Source organism: Schistocerca americana, chromosome 4, assembly GCF_021461395.2.
Source record: "Schistocerca americana isolate TAMUIC-IGC-003095 chromosome 4, iqSchAmer2.1, whole genome shotgun sequence".
NCBI classification, from domain to species: Eukaryota; Metazoa; Arthropoda; class Insecta; order Orthoptera; family Acrididae; genus Schistocerca; species Schistocerca americana.
The window spans coordinates 794,767,857-794,791,625 of record NC_060122.1 but is presented as its reverse complement, the minus strand read 5'-3'; the positions used below and the strand labels follow the sequence as shown (position 1 = coordinate 794,791,625).

The 23,769-nt window shown below is 38.8% G+C and overlaps 1 protein-coding gene across 1 annotated transcript in view; it reads left to right on the top strand.

Moving 5' to 3' along the window:
* LOC124612533 (cactin) overlaps window positions 1–23,769 on the top strand; it is a 158,107-nt gene that overhangs the window by 69,768 nt on the left and 64,570 nt on the right. Inside the window, exons 5-6 of the mRNA XM_047140799.1 lie at window positions 1,581–1,714; window positions 19,481–19,598. Of these exons, the coding sequence (XP_046996755.1) occupies window positions 1,581–1,714; window positions 19,481–19,598 (252 nt within the window). The remainder of the gene's footprint in view (window positions 1–1,580; window positions 1,715–19,480; window positions 19,599–23,769) is intronic.

Here is a 23,769-nt window from a genome sequence, read left to right as displayed (position 1 = left end):
AGTGGGAGACAGCACCTCAAACTAGTTCATAAAGGGGTGAATATAGTTCCCTGATTTCTTCATGGTCTCTGCCTCAACTGTATAGCGCCTTCATCTGTCCAATGGCCAGCTTCACACATCTGTTCACATCAAACCCACCAACAAGCAACAGTACCTCCATTATGACAGCTGCCACCCATTCCACATCAAACGGTCCCTTCCCTACAGCCTAGGTCTTCGTGGCAAACAAATCTGCTCCAGTCCGGAATCCCTGAACCATTACACCAACAACCTGAAAACAGCTTTCGCATCCCGCAACTACCCTCCCGACCTGGTACAGAAGCAAATAACCAGAGCCACTTCCTCATCCCCTCAAACCCAGAACCTCCCACGGAAGAACCCCAAAAGTGCCCCACTTGTGACAGGATACTTTCCGGGAAATACTCCCCACTCCACCAAGAGTGTCTTTCCGCCATCCACCTAACCTTCGTAACCTCTTGGTTCATCCCTATGAAATCCCCAAACCACCTTCCCTACCCTCTGACTCCTACCCTTGTAACCGCCCCCGTTGTAAAACCTGTCCCATGCACCCTCCCACCACCACCTACTCCAGTCCTGTAACCCGGAAGGTGTACACAATCAAAGGCAGAGCCACGTGTGAAAGCATCCATGTGATTTACCAACTGACCTCCCTACACTGTGAAGCTTTCTATGTGGGAATGACCAGGAACAAACTGTCCATTCGCATTAACGGACACAGGCAGACAGTGTTTGTTGGTAATGAGGATCACCCTGTGGCTAAACATGCCTTGGCGCACGGCCAGTGTTACACCGTCTGGGTTATCTGGATACTTCCCACTAACACCAACCTATCAGAACTCCGGAGATGGGAACTTGCCCTTCAATATATCCTCTCTTCTCGTTACCCACCAGTCCTCAACCTCCGCTAATTTCAATTTGCCACCGCTCATACCTCACCTGTCATTCAACATCTTTGCCTCTGTACTTCCGCCTCGACTGACATCTCTGCCCAAACTCTTTGCCTTTACATATGTCTGCTTGTGTCTGTATATGTGCGGATGGATATGTGTGTCTGTGCGAGTGTATACCTGTCCCTTTTTCCCCCTAAGGCAAGTCTTTCCGCTCCTGGGATTGGAATGACTCCTTACCCTCTCCCTTAAAACCCACATCCTTTCATCTTTCCCTCTCCTTCCCTCTTTCCTGATGAAGCAACCGTGGATTGCGAAAGCTTGAATTTTGTGTGTGGGTTTGTGTTTGTTAGTGTCTCTATCAACAAACCAACGCTTTCGTTTGATAAGTTACAGCGTCTTTGTTTTTAGATATATTTAGTACATTTTTATGTATACACGTTTTCCTTATTCATTGGTGTTGTAATATGCAGAAAATAGAAATGATATTCCATTATTTCTCTCTCTTTGTAGCAAAGCCTATTTACCTTTTGGCAAAATATTTTTATGTATACGCGTTTTCCTTACTGTCTTTTGGCAAAATATTTTTATGTATACACGTTTTCCTTACACATTTGTGTTGTAATATGCAGAAAATAGAAATAATATTACATGATTTCTCTTGCTTTGTAGCAAAGCCTATTGACCTTTTGGCAAAATATATCAGTGCTGAAGAGGAAGTGGATGCCGTTGAAATGCATGAACCATACACGTATTTAAATGGCCTGACCATAAAGGATCTTGAAGATCTCATTGAAGATATAAAGGTCAGTGTTCTTCAAGGTATTTTTAGCATTCTGAAAATAATCTCCAAAGTAAAATTTTAGAATATTGTAAACTGTTGTATATCTTTTTGATTTATAATTTAATTTAATTTTAATTTAATTTAATGAACACTTAAAATAAGAATTGTTTTGTGGATATCATTATTGGACCATAAAGGATAACAATAACAATCATTGACCAGAAAGAAATAGAGTGGAGAGGTTCATTTGAGAATATATGTAGGATGAGATTAAGGGGGGACAGTCACGAACAGGCTCAAAAAAATCGATTTTTTTTTTGTCTTAATCTATGCTCCAATTATTTGGCTACAAAATGCCGTTTGTTTCATACAAATCTGATTATTAGATTCGTAGTTATTAATGTGTTCGTGAAGCTTGGTAACTAGCGTCACGTCCATTTTTGCTGTATCTTGTGCAGTAGTCAGCATTGACTATAGTACAACAATCATTTATGTTCCACGGATATAAATACTCTTTATTTGGGTTGCAAGAGAGAATTGTTATTCTGATGTTTGCCTGCCTGTCTGCATTGTCGACTATCGTTTGTCAGTTTCTTCATCCTAGTTGTTTACGTTTTGGTGATACAAATGTAATGATTTTGTGAAACATTATAACACAATGGGTAGAATAAAGAAGTTTGGATATAAGCCTAAGTTTCGTGGAAATAAATATGTAAAAATAAACCACGAAACTGCTAGTTTTGAACAGAGGGCAGAAAATAATATTGAAAGTGAAGTCAGTGCGAGTGTCAGTGCTTCAAGCAAGAAGCTTCTAGGTGCTGCCGGTTTTCCAAGTGCCTCTCAAATGCGTGACAATGCAATATGTGGTGTGAACAGTGTTTCTGTTGTTACTGACACAAACATTCTGATCTCCATGAGGTTATTACGTGAACTTATCGAAAAACACACAAATTGTAAAAACTGGCGGAAACATTACTTTGCATGAAGATGTGGTGAAAACCAAGGGAATTGTTTGTAATTTAGTTTTGATATGTTTGGAATGTAGCTGTACTGCTAATACAATGTCATCCCACGTAACAAGAAGCAGATTGTATGAAAACAATATAAGATTAGTGTATGCACTTAGATCTATTGGAAAAGGGCGAAGTGCAGGTGCTGTTCTTTGTGCAGTGATGAACATTCCTCCACCTCCAAGAAAATTTTATGTTTACAACAAGACTATTGGTGCAGTTGTAACTGAGGTAAGTGAATCTACAGTGTTGAAAGCAGCCATAGAAGCAGTTCAGTTGAATGATACGAAGTCTGACCCAAGGCAAATTTCTGCTGGTTTTGATGACAGTTGGCAGAAACGTGGGCATACATCCCTAAATGGTATTGTGTCAGCAACTTCTTTTGATACTGGGAAGGTTCTGGATATTCAAATTATTACTTAGTTCTGTGACATCTGTAGCAAAAGTCCCACTATACAACATGTGTGCAAAAAGGACCATGATGGTTCTAGTGGAGGCGTGGAAGTGGCTGGTGTTGCGAACATTTTCAAAAGGTCTGTGCAGTCGGGAGGTATCCTCTATACAGACTATCTTGGGGACGGGGACAGTAAGGCTTATCATAAAGTGGTAGAAGATAAACCTTAAGGGCCTAGAGTCAAAATTAATAAACTGGAATGTATAGGACATGTACAGAAAAGAATGGGTTCACGACTTCTAAAGATATGTAAGGAAAAAAAGTTAGGTGGTAAAGGGGGCCTGACAAAGGCTGAAATAGACAGGATCCAGACTTATTATAGTATGGCCATTAGAAATAACTGCAACAATGTAGAAGCAATGAGGAGAGCCATCTGGACTATATTCTTTCATAAAATTTCAACAGATGAGGAACCAAAACATAATCTTTGCCCACGGGGACCTGACAGCTGGTGCAAATTCAACAACCCAGCTACATCTTCCAGCTATAAGCACAAACATTCAATTCCAGAAAAAATCCTGCTAACTGTGAAACCCATTTTTAGAGACCTTAGCCAACAAGAGCTCTTGGAAAAGTGTCTCCATGGAAAAACTCAAAACCCAAATGAAAGTTTGAATTCTGTCATTTGGACAAGGCTACCAAAAACTGTTTTCGTCAGAAAAGAAACACTAAAATTTGGCGTTCATAATGCAGTGATGTGCTTCAATGCTGGTGTGTCAAAGAAGACTGATGTATTAAGACTCTTGGGAACAAATGATGGTATCAATACTGAACGGGGGCTGAAAAAGATTGACATGGACCGTATCCGTTATGCTGATATTTCTGCAGGAAATGCTGCCAAGGAGGCCAGGATAGCCAGAAGATCAAATGTACATTACTTTCTTGCATGGAAAACTTTAATACCATTTTTCTCAAAATTACATTTTTTGACCTTCTGGTACACTTTTCTCAAAAACTATGACTGCTACAGACATCAGACTTACAGTATCTCATGTTAATACAACGATGATTAATTAGATAAAAAAAATAGACCAGTAGTGATAAAAAGAACAGATTTACAAGCTCCAAGGAGTTTAGAAAAGTTCTAATTTTTTGTCTTACAGAACAAAAAAATGATTACTCATGAAATGTATAAAATACATTAACCATTTTTATGTGATTTGAGAATGATGTTTCAGCTGTACACTGTAAAAGTTTCAGGTCTTTATCTCCGTTAGTTACTTCAGAAAGTGTACCTGACGTTTGCTCGTTTTAGCATTGATTCCTTATGGGAGTTCCCTCGCGACTGTGTCCCCTTAAGTCACATTGGTTTTTATGCTAAGAAATATGTGAATAAAACAATAAAAAAATAGCTTTATAAGGCTTAAACACAGAGAAATCTCCAACTAGAAATAGTGCAAAAGCACTCATTGGAAATGAATATGACAGAATGACACAAAAACAATGGAAAATCCAGGATGGAAAGTAACAATAGTATGAAAAGGATGGTTGCTACTCACCAAATAGCAGAGATGCTGAGTTGCAGATAGGCACAACAAAAAGACTATCACAAAATAAAGACTTCAGCTGCCAGAGACTGCTGTGTGTGTGTGTGTGTGTGTGTGTGTGTGTGTGTGTTTTGTCTATTTTTGACAACGGCCTGGATGACCGAAAGCTCATTTTGTGACAGTCTTTTTGTTGTGCCTATCTGCGGCTCAGCATCTCCACTATATGGTGATAGGAACTGTTCTTTTCATAATAATTTTAGAATGACACATAATGATACATAAGAAATCAAAAAGAGAAGGACCATTATTAAATGTTAGAGGAAGCAGAAGTCAACTATGGAGCTTTGTTGATTAATTTGTTATTGGTCTTGTGCCTCTATTTACTGTACGTAGCTAACATTACATGGTGAGCTTCATCTGACAACATAATAATACATTCATGAAGTTTTGGAAAAAAATAGATTTAATGATTGATATTAGTTAAAAACATTCCCTCCTATATGCTCTGCAAAGCTACCTGTCTCCTCCTCTTGTTATATACGCTGCTGTATATCATCTATTATAAATTGCAGATATGATTGTACAGGAATGGGAAGCCCTGGTTAGCAGATCCATTGTTTTCAGACGTACTGCAGCCTAATACTCAGAGAGATTTTCTTTAGAACTCATTGTGTCACATGAATAAAACTGTCTCTCTCTCTCTCTAAAACATAGACACACGCACACCTGCTCCAGCTGGATGCACAGTGCAAGAATGCTGTTTGAAAAAGGGTTTGGGGACAGGTAACCAGCGGTTCAGGGGGGGGGGGGGGGGGGGCAGGTGTGCAGGCTAGCAATGCAGGAGAGAGGTGTATTAGGTGCATGGGCCAGGCATGTGGCACAACGGTTCTGGAGCTGGTGAGGTGTGGACCATGTAGATTACATTGGCGTGTGAATTTGTAGGGGGTGTAGTACAGTGGGTTAACAAAGATTGAAGCCAGGAGGATTAAGGGAGTAAAAGATGTGTTGCAAGGATAAGTCCCATTTATGTAGTTCAGAAAACCTGGGAAGAGGATCCAGATGGCACGGGTTGTGAAGCTCCCATTGAAGTCAAGCATGTTGCACTCAGTAGTGTGTTCTGCCACAGGGTGTTCAACTTCTAACGCTCCTTATACATATTTTAGTTTATTAGATTTGCAGCCATGGAACTCAAGGATGGGAGCTGTACAGAGAGAACATGCTTTTTCACTAAATAAATCTGACCCTGTGCCTAATATGAACACTGTTCAAATATTAAAGTTTCTCAATTTAAAAAAAAAAAAATGGAAAATTTGTCTTTGAAATAAGAATAGTACAGATTAATATTAATTCACTTTATTATCCCCTAGCCACATAACATAGACTGGAAAAGCAAAACACAAGATTATTGACTGCCTTATCCAATACCTCACATCAAAGAGAAGAAAGTTTTACTGTATGTTGTCACATGTGTAGGTACAGAAGCAAAATCGAAAATATTTACATCTCAAGGGTAAACAACATGACATAAATAAATATAATGTGAATAAAAGTTAAAATATTATATAGTGAGACATAGATAAAAGTTTTTTTTTCCCAAGTGATGTAAAACAGCCAGAAAATGTAGTATTTGTAGTTTCAGAAATATTTAACATAAAGAAATACAATTTGAGCTGAAACAGAACACTTGCAAAACAAGCGTAATAGATATTCTTCAAACAAATGAAACTCCAGGTAAGAAAAGACACATTACTACTTACTATAAAGAAGACAAGTCAAGTTGCAGACAGGCATGATTAAAAGACACTAACATATAGCTTTCAGCCACAGCCTTCATCAGTAAAGTAAAAAGTACTTTCCTCAGTAAAGACTAGAGAGAGAGAGAGAGAGAGAGAGAGAGAGAGAGAGAGAGAGACACACAAATAGGGCTGTAGCGGAAAGCTACATGTGAGTGTCTTCTAAATCGTGCCTGTACGCAGTTGATGTTTCTTCTTTACAGTGAGTACCGATCTTGTCTTTTCCTGCATTGTTAACTGATATTTTGCTTTGCCACGCAACACTTCAAGCAATGCACAAACACACACTGGCAGATGGTTCTAGTAGTTGTAGCTGATTTTGACTTATATAGTCCATCTGAAGTTTCGGATGAGATTATCTCGAAAACACTACATTGGGTAAAAACAGTGGGTAAGACAAGTTCGTAAGCTCAAAGGGGGACATCAAATGATACTACACGTGACCCCCCCAGCCCCTGCCCCCTTGGGTGGGGCGGGGGGAAACTTTTAAATCTTTAATGGAAACACCCATTTTTTATTGCAGGTTCGGATTCTCCATAAAAAATTAATTAAGTTTTGTCTGAAACATTTTTTTAAACCATTGACAGATGGCACTGAAATTGAGAAAAAAGTAAAATTGGGGAAGAACTCCGATTTATTTAGAATTATCCGAGAAAAATGTATAAAATCGATAAAAAATGTGCACCAATTCTTTCATTATGCCAAATTAAGCTTTTTTTTTACAAAATGTATCCTAACGTGTGGTACACAGAACCCTAACCTACATCATCGTATAAATGGTTTGAAAAAATTGAGCCCACCTCTGGGGACCTCTCATTGTTATTGGTACAGATAAATGACATACTGCAAAACCAGTCTGGGGTGACACAGTGTATGGTGTCTGCCCACTGGTGTCATACAGAACACCAGAACAGTGTGTGATTCCCTAGTATGGTAATACAGAATGCACAGCAGCTCTCAATATTTGTGGTTAGGCCATCCAGTATCATCATCATCATCATCACCATCATCATCATCATCATCATCATCATCATTTCCTCCTCCTCCTCCTCCTCCTCCTCCTACTTCTATAGTTTGCAGCCCTTGGCTGGGTCCATTTGGAGCATAAGCCTTTTCATCCTTTCCTGTCCCCACCACATTTCTCTCTCCACTCTTACCCAGTATTTTCTTCCTCCTCTGACCATACAGTCCTTCATTCCAATGTTCCATCTGTCTCTTAGTCTTCTTCTAGGCCTCTTAGCTCCTGTTGTCATGGGCTTTTATTAGTATCCTGCCAACTTCCATGCTTTTAAATTGCTCAATACGATCTTAATCCTTCTGTGGTCTCTTTCATTATTTCTCTCAAAGTCTCTTTCTGTAATCTATTGATTCTGTTAAGTCCTATTCTGTTTCTTGAAGTTTTACATCACTAGTTTGTATCCCACTCATCTGCCTTTTCTTCATTACCCACACTTGTGATGCGTATGTGAGTATTGGGGCATAATATGCTCAGTATATCATCTGCTTGCTTTTTGGAGGTACAACCTTGCTTGATATCCGGCGTCTTACACTCTGCAGGAGACTGTGGGTTTGCCTTTCCCTTTCACCGATCTCCTTATCGTTCCTCCTACTATTATTTATTATGTCATCCCCTCCCCTCCCATATTTCTCATTGTCAGCATCACTTCACACTTTCTTGCACTAAATTCCAATCTGTAATGCCCCACCCATTCCTTTCATATATTTAGCCTTTCTTGTACCTCTCTTTTTCCACCACACTGCAACATTAAATTATCTGCAAACACAATGGTTTCATATTTTCAGCTTCCTATTCATTGTGCCTGTCCTGGCGTTATCTCACCGATAACAGCTATGAAAAGGAGGGGGATAGTGCTTCAGCCCATTTTCTGTTCAACCTAGTCCATCTTGTGTCTTCCTACTTTTACACCACTCACACTACATTGATACATTTCCTTTATTCTTCTCATAATCAATCTTCCAGTTCCCATTTTTTCTGAAAGATTTCGCATGAGCCCTGTGTGGTTGTGCACTATCGTCCGTCATATAGAGTACATACCAATACTGTATTTGCCTGATTATAAGATGAAGCTTTTTCTCAAGTTTGTCATTCGAAAATTGCAGGGTTGCCTTATATTCACAGATTAAACCATTGATGCTGAGGTAAACATTTTTACAGTGTTTAATAGATCAATATAGGGGTAGTTTTATGTTTACAGCTGAAGCACTGACTATTGAGGTTTCGTACAAATTTATTTTGAAGAGTTCAGGAGGGTAGAGCTTAACAAACAATACTTTCATGTGAATAGGCTCAAGGTTTCCCTATATGCAGAAGTGCTCGATACAGTATTGATCACATTTGATCAGTCATGTGACATTTGACTTCCAGCATTACTGCAACGGATGGATACATGAGACACTATGAACAAGGCACTACAACTATCTAATGATGTGCTATAATAATTGACAATTTTGTGAAACTCACAAGGAAATAGCATTAAATTCTATCAACTCACAAACTTTTGTAGTACTTGAACGAAAGTTTTCATACATTTATGGATACAGTATACCTACATTTATCCTGCTTTTTAAGAAAAGATAACATTCAAAGGCGAAAATTTTCTCCTTCAAGAACCATTACATGATTGTGAACCCAAGTCAATATTTTATTTGCTTATGAGAAACTAATGATTTGTGAAGTGGTTTGCAAATGAAAATTCAGTACCCGTTCACATATGTAGGTCAATTCATACTGGCCATCATGCCATGGCTCTGTCACATCAAGGTGTATTCACATCGTCTTGTCATGTCGTGACATGTCAAGTCAATTTAATTGATGTTATTTCAACTCACATGACTGTCTGGAACTATTCTTCTCACAGGAATTGTGATCTTTGCAAGATGATTTTCAACTCTTTTTACGCGTGAAGTGCACATACACAATGTGGGTGTGTATATTAGCGAAGAAAGACAGAAGTGCACAACAACTTTAAAAAAAAAAAAAGGAAGAAGAAGAATCTGGGTCCAAAAAAAGTTATTACATAGTACAGAAATGGAATTTCGCAACTACACAAGGATCTCCAGAAAAAGAATCTTCATTTTTTATTGTAGAAAGCTGACACATTTTCATTTTTTACATCAAATTACACCCAGAGTCGCTAAAAGTAACACAGTATTATGAGCTGCCATAACATTTGGTGAAAAATTGGCTTTCTAAAATATTAAATACCTTACCAGAATGTACAAAAATTCACCTTAGAAATGTAGTGGGGGGGCAAGTAATTTAGTAATGTTGTACAATTCAGACTGCTGTCTCACTGCTTCAGTTAATCTTTTGCCATTATAAATTTCAATAAAAGAAATCACAAAATGAAATAATTTGTAACAAATAATGAACAAAAAAACTGATATTAACCACGAAAAACACAGTGAAATGAAATATGGAGAGCTGCGCATGGTCATGTATTGGGAGGAAATGAGCTTGGGGGTTACGTTATCAACAGCAGACAGATGATGTCAGTATTCAAAACTTTCATCCCAAGAAACATTGACGGTGCTGTGACGTGACATGACTGGATGCTGCCATTTGAAATGTATTGCAGAATGTTTTGATGGGTCGATACATGACATGATGGCCGGCCTTTAGAATACCATGGGAAAACATTACCAGCTTTTAATCAGATTTAAAGCAAGGTGGTTACATTCAGATGGAATTAGAAATAAAATTAATCCAGAATTAAATGTCGAACAAACAAAATAAATCACACTAAAGTGACTGCAGTTGTTATCGCAAGAATAAATTATAGCAGAAAGACACCATTGTGGAGATAGTACCAACAGACAGGACTAGATTGTAGGACATGTGAAAGTTCGAGAATTAGACAGAATCATGATGGTGATCTTTTTTATTTATGCATTAGTTGGTATTGTTACCTAAGACTTTCATCTTAGATATACAGCCATCCAGTTTCACTGGTGCTCAAGCACAGTGCTACGGAGCGCTTGGAGGGGAAACAGTGACACCAGCTTAGCTGAAACGAGGGGGGGGGGGTCAGCTACTGGTTCTACACAGCCAATGAGAGAGTGGTGGGCAAACAATATATTTTGTACTAAAAGACATTGTAATGTTCTCATGTCAGTATAAAAGCGAATTCTGCTGTGTGTTTTATAGCCAAATATTTATGACAATGAAGATATAAGCTTCACAGCTGCCCTGTTAGAATGATGGCGATGATGATTAAAGATAGTGGTATCACTGACGACAGGCTAAAATTAATCTAAACAATTTCCTTTTGTTTCTTTTATTTCTCCTTGTATTATCAAAATGTAGACAACCAATAAATGGCACAAGTTTAGAATGGTTGGCAGATACCTTAGTCAATAAAAGTTTGTAATATTGATTAGTCAGAATATTAGACAATAAACTTTTTTCAGGAAGCCTCTTAAAAGAAAAGGGATCATCTTATATTCAGATTTGTGCTATACAGGGGTAAATACAGTATGTACCTCAGAAAAGGTTCTTGCACAGTTGTAGGATATCATCCCTAATAGACGGTAGCTGTCACACACAGTACCCTTAGAAAGCACATGCAGTGGTAAGTGTACATCTGGAATAATACTGCCTCAGATTAGAACGCCTCTGCAGCTGTGTGAGTTCCCTTCCAGAATATTGGTAGAGTTGTAACATGGCTTGCATACGCAGCAGTGTACAGATGGAAAAGTACTGCGATATGGTTGCCGCCACAGTGAGAATGGCTCAGCATTACGGCATTGTGCCTCTCTTCCATTGTATGTCAAATGAGATTCACTGTCATGGAAAATCAATGTGCACATCAAAGTCTCTATAATTTTGATCCATTCTGTCGTACGTAGGAAGGAAAATGGTCTGAACAAAGTTAAGTGTAAGTATTCTGCTAAAACAAAAAACTGAAGGGTGTACAAACTGTGAATATATTTGCTGCTTAGCATATTAGCCTACTCTTCATCATTAAACTTATCCATACTGCTGTTCATCACTTTTAATATACAGCTAACACTGCCAGAAAAACGAACCCAATAGAACCAAATGTGAGTGTTAGGGTGAATAGTAAACTGGTTATTGTTGTGCCTAGCAAGTACTGTTGTTGAATGGAAGAAGACTGTTTCCCAACAAGACACACAATACGCGCTTGTCAGCAATTGTGCTGTTGTGCAGGTATTTTCAGTGCAGTTCACATGCAAAGAAAAATGGGAGTAAGAGATCTAATGAGCCACAGGAGACCGTATGACCTCTATACCGTAACACATGGAAAATACCCTGAACAAGCTCCTAAATTTTGTTGATGGAGAGTTCCAGTTCACCTTGTCGATGCTTCTGCTAAGCAGCAAATATATTCACAGTTTGTACACCCTTCAGTTTTTTGTTTTAGCAGAATACTTACACTTAACTTTGTTCAGACCATTTTCCTTCCTACGTACGACAGAATGGATCAAAATTATAGAGACTTTGATGTGCACATTGATTTTCCATGACAGTGAATCTCATTTGACATTGCTGTAAATGTTAGCTTAAAGCTTTTCATATTATATGCCTTCATAGGCAGTGGAATTTTTTTAACAAATATTAAATAACTCAATATGGAGAATAAAAGAAAGGCTTGCCAAATTTCTGCCCAATCCACATTGAAGATTAACTGTTTCTTTAAAAAGTTGGGCAATTTATTCAAATATTATTACACTTTACTGTTATTCCAACTACTCGAGAAGACTTGAGTGCCAGAAGTGCATCTGACTTGGAAGGTAGTTTGAAAATTGTAATAATAATGTAGGAACTTGATGTATGTTTTTTGTCACACTCAGTTTGATGCTGAGGAGCAATTAAGTAGTACATATGATCACATCTAAGCATTAGCTTCAACTCATTTTTCAGAAACTAAAACAAACAATATGTCTAAATATGTGACACCTGAATAGTGCATGCCACCAGAGACAACCATGCATTATGTAACTCAGAATCACTGTTTACACTGCGGTGAGTACAAAAAATTAAATTTAAAGTTCCAAATCATGTAATAAAACTGATAATCGCTAGGAGTGGTAAGTTATTGACTTTAGAGGTTGCTATTCAGCTGCAATGTTTCATGCAGTTCTCTTTCTGTATAATGTATATCGCCACCATCTCATTTAAGCAGTGTCTGTTATTTGTTCTCTTACATAGTTAGTATATCTACTTTGCTTTCTCTTTTTCTTTATCACTATAATCTGTAAATCACTTTTCAACAGACAGTCAAGTTTCGAAAGCGTGTGACCCAGTCGATTTGTTTATTAATGTAATTAATTGAGTTGACTTCTTCCTGCATTTTGTGTCAAATGGACTTTACCCAGTTAAAAGAATACACTGCATAACAGGAGAAACTAAAATACATTTACGTATAAAATGTATATTTAGAATAGCAGTGTCACATCACAGAAGTGATTTAGAAAGGGGAAAGTTAGAGAGAACATGAAAATAAAGGCAAGTAGCATGTGAGCTACTAAGCAAATAAATAACATGTAGAGTGATGTACTGCTAAATTGGGTAGACTGTACAACAAAAAGTAGTCTTTGAAGATAATTAAAATAGGTTGAGCATTAAAAATATACCAAATATTTGTCCCATTTATTCGATCTTCTGCTACCCGACACCATTTGATTTACCTATTAAAATCATTTAACATCGATTTTGCAATATACGCTTCAGCATTCTGTATGTGTGCAAATTTTTGAATATTGCTTGTGGTCAGTTTTTAGTCAATTCATTGAGTGAAGTGAAAGCAAATACTCCCTATAAATTACACAATGAATCTTTCCAATCTCCCGCCACCTCCCACAGTCCCACCATCCAGCCAGAGAGGAGCATTCCTGTCATAACTCAGTACCACCCAGGACTGGAGCAACTGAATTACATTCTCCACCAGGGTTTTGACTACCTCTCGTCGTGCCCTGAAATGAGAAATGTCCTGCCCACTGTCTTTCCCACTCCATCCTCAGTGATATTCCACTGTCCACCGAACCTACACAATGTACTCGTCCATTCCTAAACAATCCCTGCTCCCAACCCCTAACCTCACTGCTCATGCCCCTGCAAGGACCTAGATGCGAGACCTGCCCCATACATCCTCCCACCACCACCTACTCCAGTCCACTCGCAAACGTCACCTATCCCTTTAGAGAGAGGGCTACCTGTGAAAATGACAACCAACAAGCTGTCTGTCCACATGAATGGCCACTGACAAACTTTGGCCAAGAAATAATTGGGCCACCCTGTTGCTGAGCACGCTGAGCATTTCAGTGACTGCATCATAGCCTGTGCCATATGGACCCTTCCCACGAACATCAGCTTTTCTAATTGCGCAAGTGGGAACTATCCCCGCAATATATCCTACATTCTGTAACCCTCCTGGCCTCAACCTTCATTAGTCATTCTTCTCAATCATCCAGCCTCCCTGCCCTCCCCTCTCTCCTCCTCATCTGTGCGCACTCTCCATCAGCACTGCACTGTCCAGCCCCCATCTTAATGTCCCTCCCCCTCCCCGCCTCAGCCTCCTCCTTAGCCCCATCCAGTTGCCACTCCCATCATACACTGGTGCTGCTGCTCACAATGTGGCTACAGTGTGTGTGTGTGTGTGTGTGTGTGTGTCTCATCTATTTTTTGACAAAGGCTGTATGAGCTGAAAGCTTTATTTATGACAGTATTTTTGTTGTGCCTATCTGTGACTCAGTTTCTCCGCTATATGGTGAATGCCAACTTTCCTTTTCATAATGTTATTACATTCCATCCTGGATTTTCCATTGTTTGAAAAAAAGATGTAATTGAAATTTCTCGCAGATTTAAACTGTTTGCTAGACTTGAACTCAAACGTGGGACCTTTGCCTTTCGTGGAAAAGTGCTCTTCCGACTTGAGATATACAAGCACAACTCACAGTGCACACTTTCAGCTTTACTTCTACCAGTACCTCATCTCCTACCTTCCAAATTTCACAGAAGTCATCCTGCACACGTTGCAGGACTGACACTCCTGGAAGAAAGAGTGTAAGTTTGGAAGGATGAAGATTTACTGGCAGAAGTAAACCTGTGAGACTGGGTTGTGAGTCACACTCAGATAGCTAATTCGGTTGAAAAATTGCCCTTGGAAGGCTAAGGTCCCACATGTGAGTTCCAGTCTGGCATGTAATTTTAATCTGCCAGGAAGTTTCAAATCAGTGCACACTCTGCTGCAAAGTGAAAATTTTTTCTGTAAAAGATTTAATTACTTGAAAATAATCAGGATAGTTAAGAAAAACCCACCAGATAAATATCCTGAAGGACCCTTTAAAATTCTAAGTTGAATGTAAAACTTTAAATTCTCAATTGACACCTCGCTTGCTTTCTCTTGATCTACATACTCTTAATAATCGTAGAATATAGATCAGTATTTAAACATCTTACATTTCATTCTTTCTGACCAAACATGAAAATAAAAAAATATAGTCAAATGTCTTATGTAAATCTTTGTCTAAAAGTAAAAAATAAAATACAAGGTGTACAACTTTGCTTCCACCGTTTGCCGATAGGTGGCGACAACAGTAAGTAGCAGTCTAGAGAAACAGATTGCAGACATCATGCAGGTAGCTCAGACCTTGGTCAACATAACCTCATTCAAACATTAGTCGATTTGTGGCTGCATCATAAAGTTGTTCTTGATTGAAAATGTCAGTTTACGAGCCTAATTCTCGTCATTTGCAGGATGTGTTACTGTTTTGTTTCAGTATGAAGAAAACAGCAGCTGAGTCTCATCGAATGCTCTCAAGTGCGTATGGTAAGGATGCTATTTGTGAAAGAACATGATGTGAGTGGTTTGAATGCTTCAAGAACGGTGATTTTAACGTCGTAGACCGGCACAGTGGTGGAAGAGAGAATATTTTCCAAAATGCAGAATTGGAGACATTGCTGATTGAAGACTCGCGTCAAACTCAAGAAGAAATGGCACAATTAGTTGGAGTGACACAGCAAGCCATTTCAAAATGTCTGAAGGCTATGGGCATGATTCAGAAACAAGAAACTTGGGCTCCGTGTGAGCTGAAACCAAGAGATGTTGAACAGCATTTTTATATTTGTGAAGAGTTACTTCAGAGGCAAAAACGGAAGGGATTTCCGCATCGCATTGTGGCTAGGGACGAAAAATGGGTTCATTATGATAACCCTAAATGCAAAAAATCATTGGGATATCCTGGCCATGCTATCACATCGACGGCCAAACTGAAAACATTCACGGCTCCAAGATCATGCTCTGCATTTGGTGGGACCAGCTTGGAGTCGTATACTGTGGGGTGTTAAAACCAAGTGAAACAATCACAGGCGCTCGTTATCGAATGCAGTTAATGCATTTGAGCAGACCATTAAAAGATAAAAACGCCCACAATACAGCGAGAGGCAGGATAAAGTGATTTTACGGTATGAAAATACTCAACCCCACGTTGAAAAAGAGGTCAAAACGTACTTGGAAACGTTAAAATGGGAAGTCCTACCCCACCCGCCGTATTCTCCAGACTTTGCTCCCTCTGACTATCACCTGTTTAGATCAATGGTGCATGGCCTGACTGACCAACACTTCTGATCTCATGAAGGTTACAAATTGGATCAATTTGTGGATCGCTTTAAAAGATGAACAATTTTTTCGACACAGGACTCATACACTGCCCAAATGATGGGAGGAAGTAGTGGCCAGCGATGGCAAATACTTTGAATGATATATGTGTAACCAATTTGTTTCATTGAAGCCTCAAATGTTGCTGAAAAAATGGTGGAATTAAAGTTGTACACCTTGTAGACAAGAGAAGCCTTTGATATGCTCTTGAATGGTGCTCAAAATCAGTTCAGAAAATGAGGTGCTGATTGAGAATTTAAAGTTCAGTGTTTTAACTTAGAATCAAAGAATTTAAAAGAGTACTGGAGGAAATTCGTCTGGTGGATTATGCAGACTATGCAGTCTGATGTTGTGTGGCCTTGATATGTGCCCGAAGGTGTAAAAATGTTCCAATTATTTTTCAGTCTCAAAAAGTTTTCAACAGAGAATCCTTCAAACTTCATTTTTGCTTCATTGTTCAATTGCTATATATGATTTCTAACTTTATTCAAAGGCACGTCAAATGTTTTCGTAAGCTATTTTATTTCTTACTTTTACACAAATCATTGCACTAAGCATGCGACTGATTTTTTTCCGAATATTTGTTTTTAATCTTTTGTATAAGTGAATTAGTTTTTATTTATTATTTGTCTGTTACTTTGCTACTGCCTTCACACAGGTTTATCTGATAACAGATCAAAATCTGTAATAAATGTAATTTCTTGAGTAGGCTTAATAGAGAAACAAGTAGAGCTTGTAATGTTAGTATACTACTATATTCTCTCACATTTAGATTTATTAAACAAATGGGCATATTTAGAAAATATTTATTTAAGCATAAAACTCAGTTGGCAGTTTCACAGTTATTTTTATTTTACTTTCCTGATTTCAACAAATTAGTCTATCATCTTCTGAAGCCTACAAAATTTGGGATAATATAAATCATAAGAACTTGGCCACACATTTATGTAAAGTATAAGAAGTGTATTACAAAAAGTACCTAATATTGGTTGAGCAGATGTCAGTATCTTCTTCACAGAAGCATAATGCTGTGACATTTCCAAATTGTACATATTGTAAGTGATAATTGTAAACACATATTGAGAATTTACAGCAAATGTATCACATTTATGTATACAGTCAGTTCGTTGTGCCAGCAGCAGGGAATGTATACACCGTCCAGTCACATTAATGTGATCATCTGTCAAAAGTCAGTATTACCACCTTTTACAGCACGGACCACTGTGAGATGTGCTTGAAGAGTAAATGAGGTTCTGGAAGGTACTGACAGGCGTTTGCAGACATGCTGACTCCAGCACTTTGGCCATCTTCACTAAGTTACTTGGTTTAGGGTGCAGGGCACGAAAAGCCCGATCGAGGTGGTCCCACGGATTCTCCATTGGATTTAAATCTGGGAAGTTTGACAACCATGGGAGTACGGTAAACTCATCCTGGTGCTCTTCGAGCCACACACACACATAATCTGTGAGCTGTGTGACACGTTGCATTGTCTCACTGGTAACTGCCATTGTGCTGAGAAAAAAACAAACTACTTTTAGGGGTGGACAGGGACCCCATGGATAGATGCATTCACATGTTGGGCCACTGTGCCTTCCAGAATGATGAGATCACCTAGGGAATGCCCTCCAGCGTGGACCCTTTTGACAATTGTTACAGGATGTTAGCTTTCAGACATTTCATACCGTACACGCTGACAGCCATCCGCCCTATGGAACATAAAATGTGATTCATCTTAAAAAGCCATTTGTCCCCACTCAGTGGACATTCGATTGTGGTATTGGTGTGCAAATTCCAACCTTTGTTGCCAATGAACAGCAATCAACACTGGTGCACGAACCAGGCACCTGCTGCGGAGGCCCATGCTCAGCAACATTTGCTGAACTGTCGTTGAGAAGGCTCTGTTTCCTCGGTTCATTGGGCAGTCAGTTGCTTAACTGTTGTATGTCTGTTCATTTGCACACATCTCCACAGTCATCGTTTACCCCCATCATCTATAGCCTGTGGTGCAACACAGTTGCCTCGGCACCAGCTTCAGATAGCGCCATTTTGCCATGGACAGTATACTTTAAACACGGGAGCACACATACAGGTTACAAACTTTTTAGAAATGCTTCCATCCTTGGCCCGAAAACCAATGATCATTCCCTTTTAGATGTCAGATAAATTGCTCCGTTTCCACATTACAACAATGGCTTCACTGTTTTCCGCATCACACCCTCCACTGCTAGTTATGCCACTTACTGTCTGTGAGTGTGTAGTGCCTCAAGAATTTCGGGGTAAATTCTAGAGACACTTGTATTTCCGCCGTCTCGAACACGCGTTATTTTAGAGATGAGTGTAGTAAAGTAGAGCTGTGTCTACTGCACCACAATTATGTGTGTGCAGAATGGACATGTATCGGACAGATGATTGGCATGAGCAGGTAATCGCCAAGCCCGCCTAAGAAGTTACACGTCCAGCTCAAGGAGTAAATGTACCGTACTCGGTGCAGCGTCAAACATTATTTGGTGAACATTTGAATGCTGTTGAAAGAAGAGAGGAGACACTTACTTATTCATTTGTTCTCTTACTTTTGTAAGGTCCAGACAGTTGTCTTGTTAACCTTGGAGAGATTTGTAGACTGTATTTATGGAAAAATAAATGTGATAGTTTCTGATGGACTGGAAGGTGTCAAGCGTACGAAAAATGTTTTAGTTGTATAAAAAATGTTATGTGTGATGAAAATACAGTGAGATTGAGTTCAAAGTATTCTCGAGTGTAGAGAGTTATTTTAAAAGTATGAAAAATTCCTCCAAAGTAGCATTTTATCTATGGAGAAGAACTTGTGCAGGACATCGCAGCCGGCTATCGTGAAAAGAAGATCGGCAAAAGAACTCCAAGTAAGTTCAATAGCCAAGGGGGAGTGTGAGTCTTGCACACCAGTACTACACTGCCACCCTTAATCACCGGAAACTGCCAGAAGTGGTTATTCCATGTTTACATGTTTCCTTAGTGGTCATATTAATGTGTATGCACTGTTTATAAAAGCATATACATAGTATTTGTGTATTTGTATTTTTGTGTTTGCTGTTTGCCTTGTAATCAGTCTTCCCTTATTTTTGAAGACTGTTGAGAGCTACGTACAAAAAGGAGGTTGCTTAAAAGTTTTCTATGCTCGTTATGCATTATTTATTTTGTGTAGTTTAATGTGGTTAAGAGTGATGAAAATTATTATTCTTGCAGTTGCATTTCTCTAATGCCATATTTACAGATTTCATTACTTACATAAATTGTCTTGTTATAATTGCTTCCAGTTTACACAAAGTAAGTAGCAGCATTCATTGAGGTTCTTCTGCTTCAAGGCCTTAATTGACTTACTTTTTGCCTTTGTGTCACTAGCTCTTGCTCTCTTTTTATGTTCCAGGTCTACAAAGAATTGGAAAGAGGAAAGAATCTAGATTATTGGAACGATATTACTGTGATTGTAGAAGATGAGCTTCACAAACTGAGGAAACTGGAAAAGCAAAGTGCATATGAAGCAGGTAATGCTATTTCCTTAACACTGATTGAACTCAGAACTGTTTGAGCTCAGTGTGTGTGTTATTGTTTCTGTACATGTAAATATGATGTGGGCCTTCTCAGCATGCAATTACAAAGCATTGCATACACACTAATATACAGGGGGTTTCAAAAAGAATATACATATTACGAAGTATTATTTTGTCCAAACTATTGATCGCTGCACCTCGGCTTGGCTATTGGAGAAACGAATACATAGTCTAGTTTATATTAATAGCTGCTAGATGCCAGTTGTCTTCTGTTTTGCTTGGTAAACATCATATGTTTAAAATGGCTACTCCGCAGCAGAAATAATTTTGTGTTCTCAAGTTTGTGAAGTTCAGTTCCGTGATTATAGTGCAAAGACGTTTCAGGTTGAGGTATCAAATTGATCCTCCAAATGGGTGGAACATTCACAGATGGTATCAACAGTTTCTAGATACAGGATGTGTATGTAAAGGAAAGAGTCCTGGCCATCCTCGTGTTCGTGAAGAAAATGTTGTACGGATTCAAACTGCTTTCCAATGTAGTCCTTCAACAGCAACTCCTCATGCCAGATGGGAGTTACAACTGCATACAACAACAATTTGACATGTTTTGAGACATCTGTTGGTTATGAAGCCATACAAGTTACAGCTGTTACAAGCTCTGTCTCCTGATGACAAAAGCAAACGTGGCATTTTGTAACAAGATTCTTGATGCTATTGACAATGATAACACTTTTGCACAATGCATCATGTTCAGTGATGAAGCGACTTTCCATGTAAGTGGTCAGGTAAACAAACACAATGTTTGAATTTGTGACCTTCAGAACCAACATGCAGCTATTGAACATGTGCGATTGCCTAAAGTCAATGTGCTTTGTGTGATGTCCCGATCATCTGTTTATGGCCCATTCTTCTTTGATGGAAACACGGTTGAACGGTCAGCAGTATCTCGCTATGTTACAAAACTGGTTGTTTCCGAGGCTGCATAAAGACAACTTCATTTTTCAACAAGACGGGGCATCCCCTTACTGGAGTCATCAAGTGCGTGAATATCTGAATGAAACTTTACTGAACCATTGGATTGGTCGTCAAGGAGCTGGCAATTTAGCATGTCTCAGCTGGGCTCCACAGTCACCGGATTTGACGCCCTCTGACTTCTTCCTGGGGGTTTCGTTAAAGACGTTTATGTACCACTACTCCCACAGAACTTGGAAGAGTTGAAAAACCAAATCCGCACTGCCATAACATCAGTGACGAAGGACATGCTTGCCCGAGTTTGGGAGGAATTTGAGTATCAATGTGATATTGTTCGTGTCGTTGATGGACGACATATTGAGCATCTGTAATCTGAACTTGAGAGGTTCTTAAATATGTCTTAAAGTTTAATAAATATATGCATTTCAAATATGTATATTCTTTTTGAAAAACCCTGTATATGACTAGTGGAAGTGTTGGTGGCTCCAAGGTACTGTTATTTACAGTTATGGTATTCACTCAACTTGCTTCTCACAAAAAGTTATTCTCTCATTAAAAGGTGGACATATTTCAGTGGCAGTCATATCAAACTTGAATTTATTTTTTGCACATTAGAGTGACACAAAATATATTTTCCTTATTTATCTAGAAAACAAATTTTTAACATTTTATGCACTGGTCTCATAATTTAGATAACTTATGCCCATATTGTAATACTACTTGGCATGCCTTATTCTGTATGTGGTCTGCAAATAACTATCATAATTACTGAAGCAGATTTTGCAAATTTTTCTGTTTATCAGTTCTGCTGCAATGGGAACTTAGATAAAGTCTTGCCACAATTTATCACATGTTGCATGTTTTTAAATGTTAGTCACACAGTTGGTTTACCATATGTACGTAAGTTACCACAATGCCAAAGTATGTCAACTTGTGACTCTTGTCACTGTAAAAAGAACTGCATCATATACTTGTAAATATACTTCACACAGACATTCATAGAATCACTATTTTTGTATTGTACATTATTTATGACTTATGTGATTAACAAGCAGGAATGAAATGAAAATTTGTGTGAATCTCTTGCCTTAGAAGGGCCTGCTTATTCTGTTGTGGTAGCTTTTTGAAATTGTGTAATTGAGCTCTTTTTCTACGAAAGAAGCAGGAGTTAATCAGATGTAATTAGCCACTGATAGGATAGAAACAGAATGCACATTTAGAAATGTGTAAAACCAGCAAGAGGAACATGTCACCATTTTTAGCACTTGCAGATTTTAACAGCACATCTATTCTTCTCCAGGGCACTGCACAGTCGAACTCATATAGAGGTACCCATTCTGGACAGATAATTGTAATAGAGCTTAAAATCATAAGTGTAATTAGAACATCAGTACTATGTCAGCTTATGGTATATGGCTTACTAAACTATGCAAACTCTTCTATAGTCTAGAACATGCTGTCCCAACAATGCCCCATCCACAGAGCAGTAGCACAGCACTAACTGCAGCAGCTAGGAGCCTGTATGGGGGGGGATGCTATGATTTATGATGTTGCTGATCATGTAAGGTATGGTCGAAAGATCACAAGTCTGTGTTGTGAAGACTCATTCGATTGTTAACTGCAAGTGACGATGCTCTATGGTGTGCCTTTCCATCTGAAGTTTCACAGAGAGCAAAAGTGCTCCACGGACTGGAACAGCCTGTTCTAGAATAATACAAGGTGTCTGCACTGGAATTCCCTATTTTCAATTTGCTCACACCACAATAGTAAATGAAATAAATTTATTTCCTTCTCAAAGATAAGGTGTATGTCAAGTTAAGTTAAATGGCAGGGGGGGAGGGGGGGGGGGGTGGCATGCATGTGATCCCTTGCGGTAACGTGAAGAATAACTGTCTACTTTGTATTCTGTTTCCATCCAGGTCCACTGCAATATATCTCGAAGAATGGTAGCAATGCCTTCTACATTCCAAGTGCAGAGGTCTTGGGGGTCTTGCACTGCAGTTGCAAACACCCTGTTCTTCATGTAGTCACAGAGGAAAAAAAAACAATACTGTGATGTCAGGAGAATGTGGAGACAAGTTCATGGGTCCATCTTGTCTAGTCCAGCTTCCTGGAAATTTTCTATTCAGATTTGTCCAAACATCCAGCAACCAGTGAGGTAGAGTGCCATCTTGTTGAAAGCAGAGCTTTGGGTGCAGGTCTTCAACCTGTGGAAAACCAAACATCTCTAGCATGTCTGGGTGCCTCGATCCTGTGACAGGCTCCTCAGCAAAGAAAAAAGGTCCAGTTATATTATTGTACCTAGGCCACACCAAAAATTCAGTTTCAGGCTGTCTCACGCCTTTTCACTGGTACTGTTGGGGTTCTGTGACTCTCAAATGCAAACATTATTCGTATTGACAGTCCCAGAGACCTGGAATGTGACCTCATTGGAAAACATTACACTTAACAAGTAAGCAGGATTCTATTCTATTCTATTCGGTTAAGTATTTTACGTGCAAATCTCTGTTGCCATTGCTTGTGATTGGGCCTTATGACGTGCAGAATGTGCACCTTGTATGAATACAGATGGAACCACTTTTTGAGGACCTTATGAACTATTGAACATGAAAACTGAAGTTTCCCATGAAAGCTGAAAGCTGATGAATTGATTTGTGTAGACTTCACTAGAACACTTAGTGGAGTTTCTCAATTTGTTCTACAGAGACAAGCTGACCGCCTGCACACTGCTCCAGAATACTGTCATTGTCCACAAACTGCCTATGCCATGCTTTTATTCTCTTGGCATCTGGTTCTACTGTATTGGAAACAGTATGAAACTGCCTTTGCACCCTAACAATGGGTTTAAACCCTGTGTACCATAAAACAGTTTGTGCCTTCTCCTGAACTGACACCATTTTCTCTTGGACAGGTAATGAAACAATGAAAACACACTGAACATTGACAAAAATTAGGCACCAGCTTTAGGTTTTCTGCACCAAACAGACAAGTCAGACCTGAAACAGAGAAAGATATACCATTTTTGAACCACCTCAGAAATTAAGGCAGTTTGATGCAAACACCAATTAATACTATCATGCATGCTAAAAGTTTAGGTAGGCACTTAACTGATAATGGTTATTTAGTTTCATATTATTTCACAAGTTAGATTTTGAAGTTAAATAATTTTGCGAACAGTAAAAGTACTAAAAAT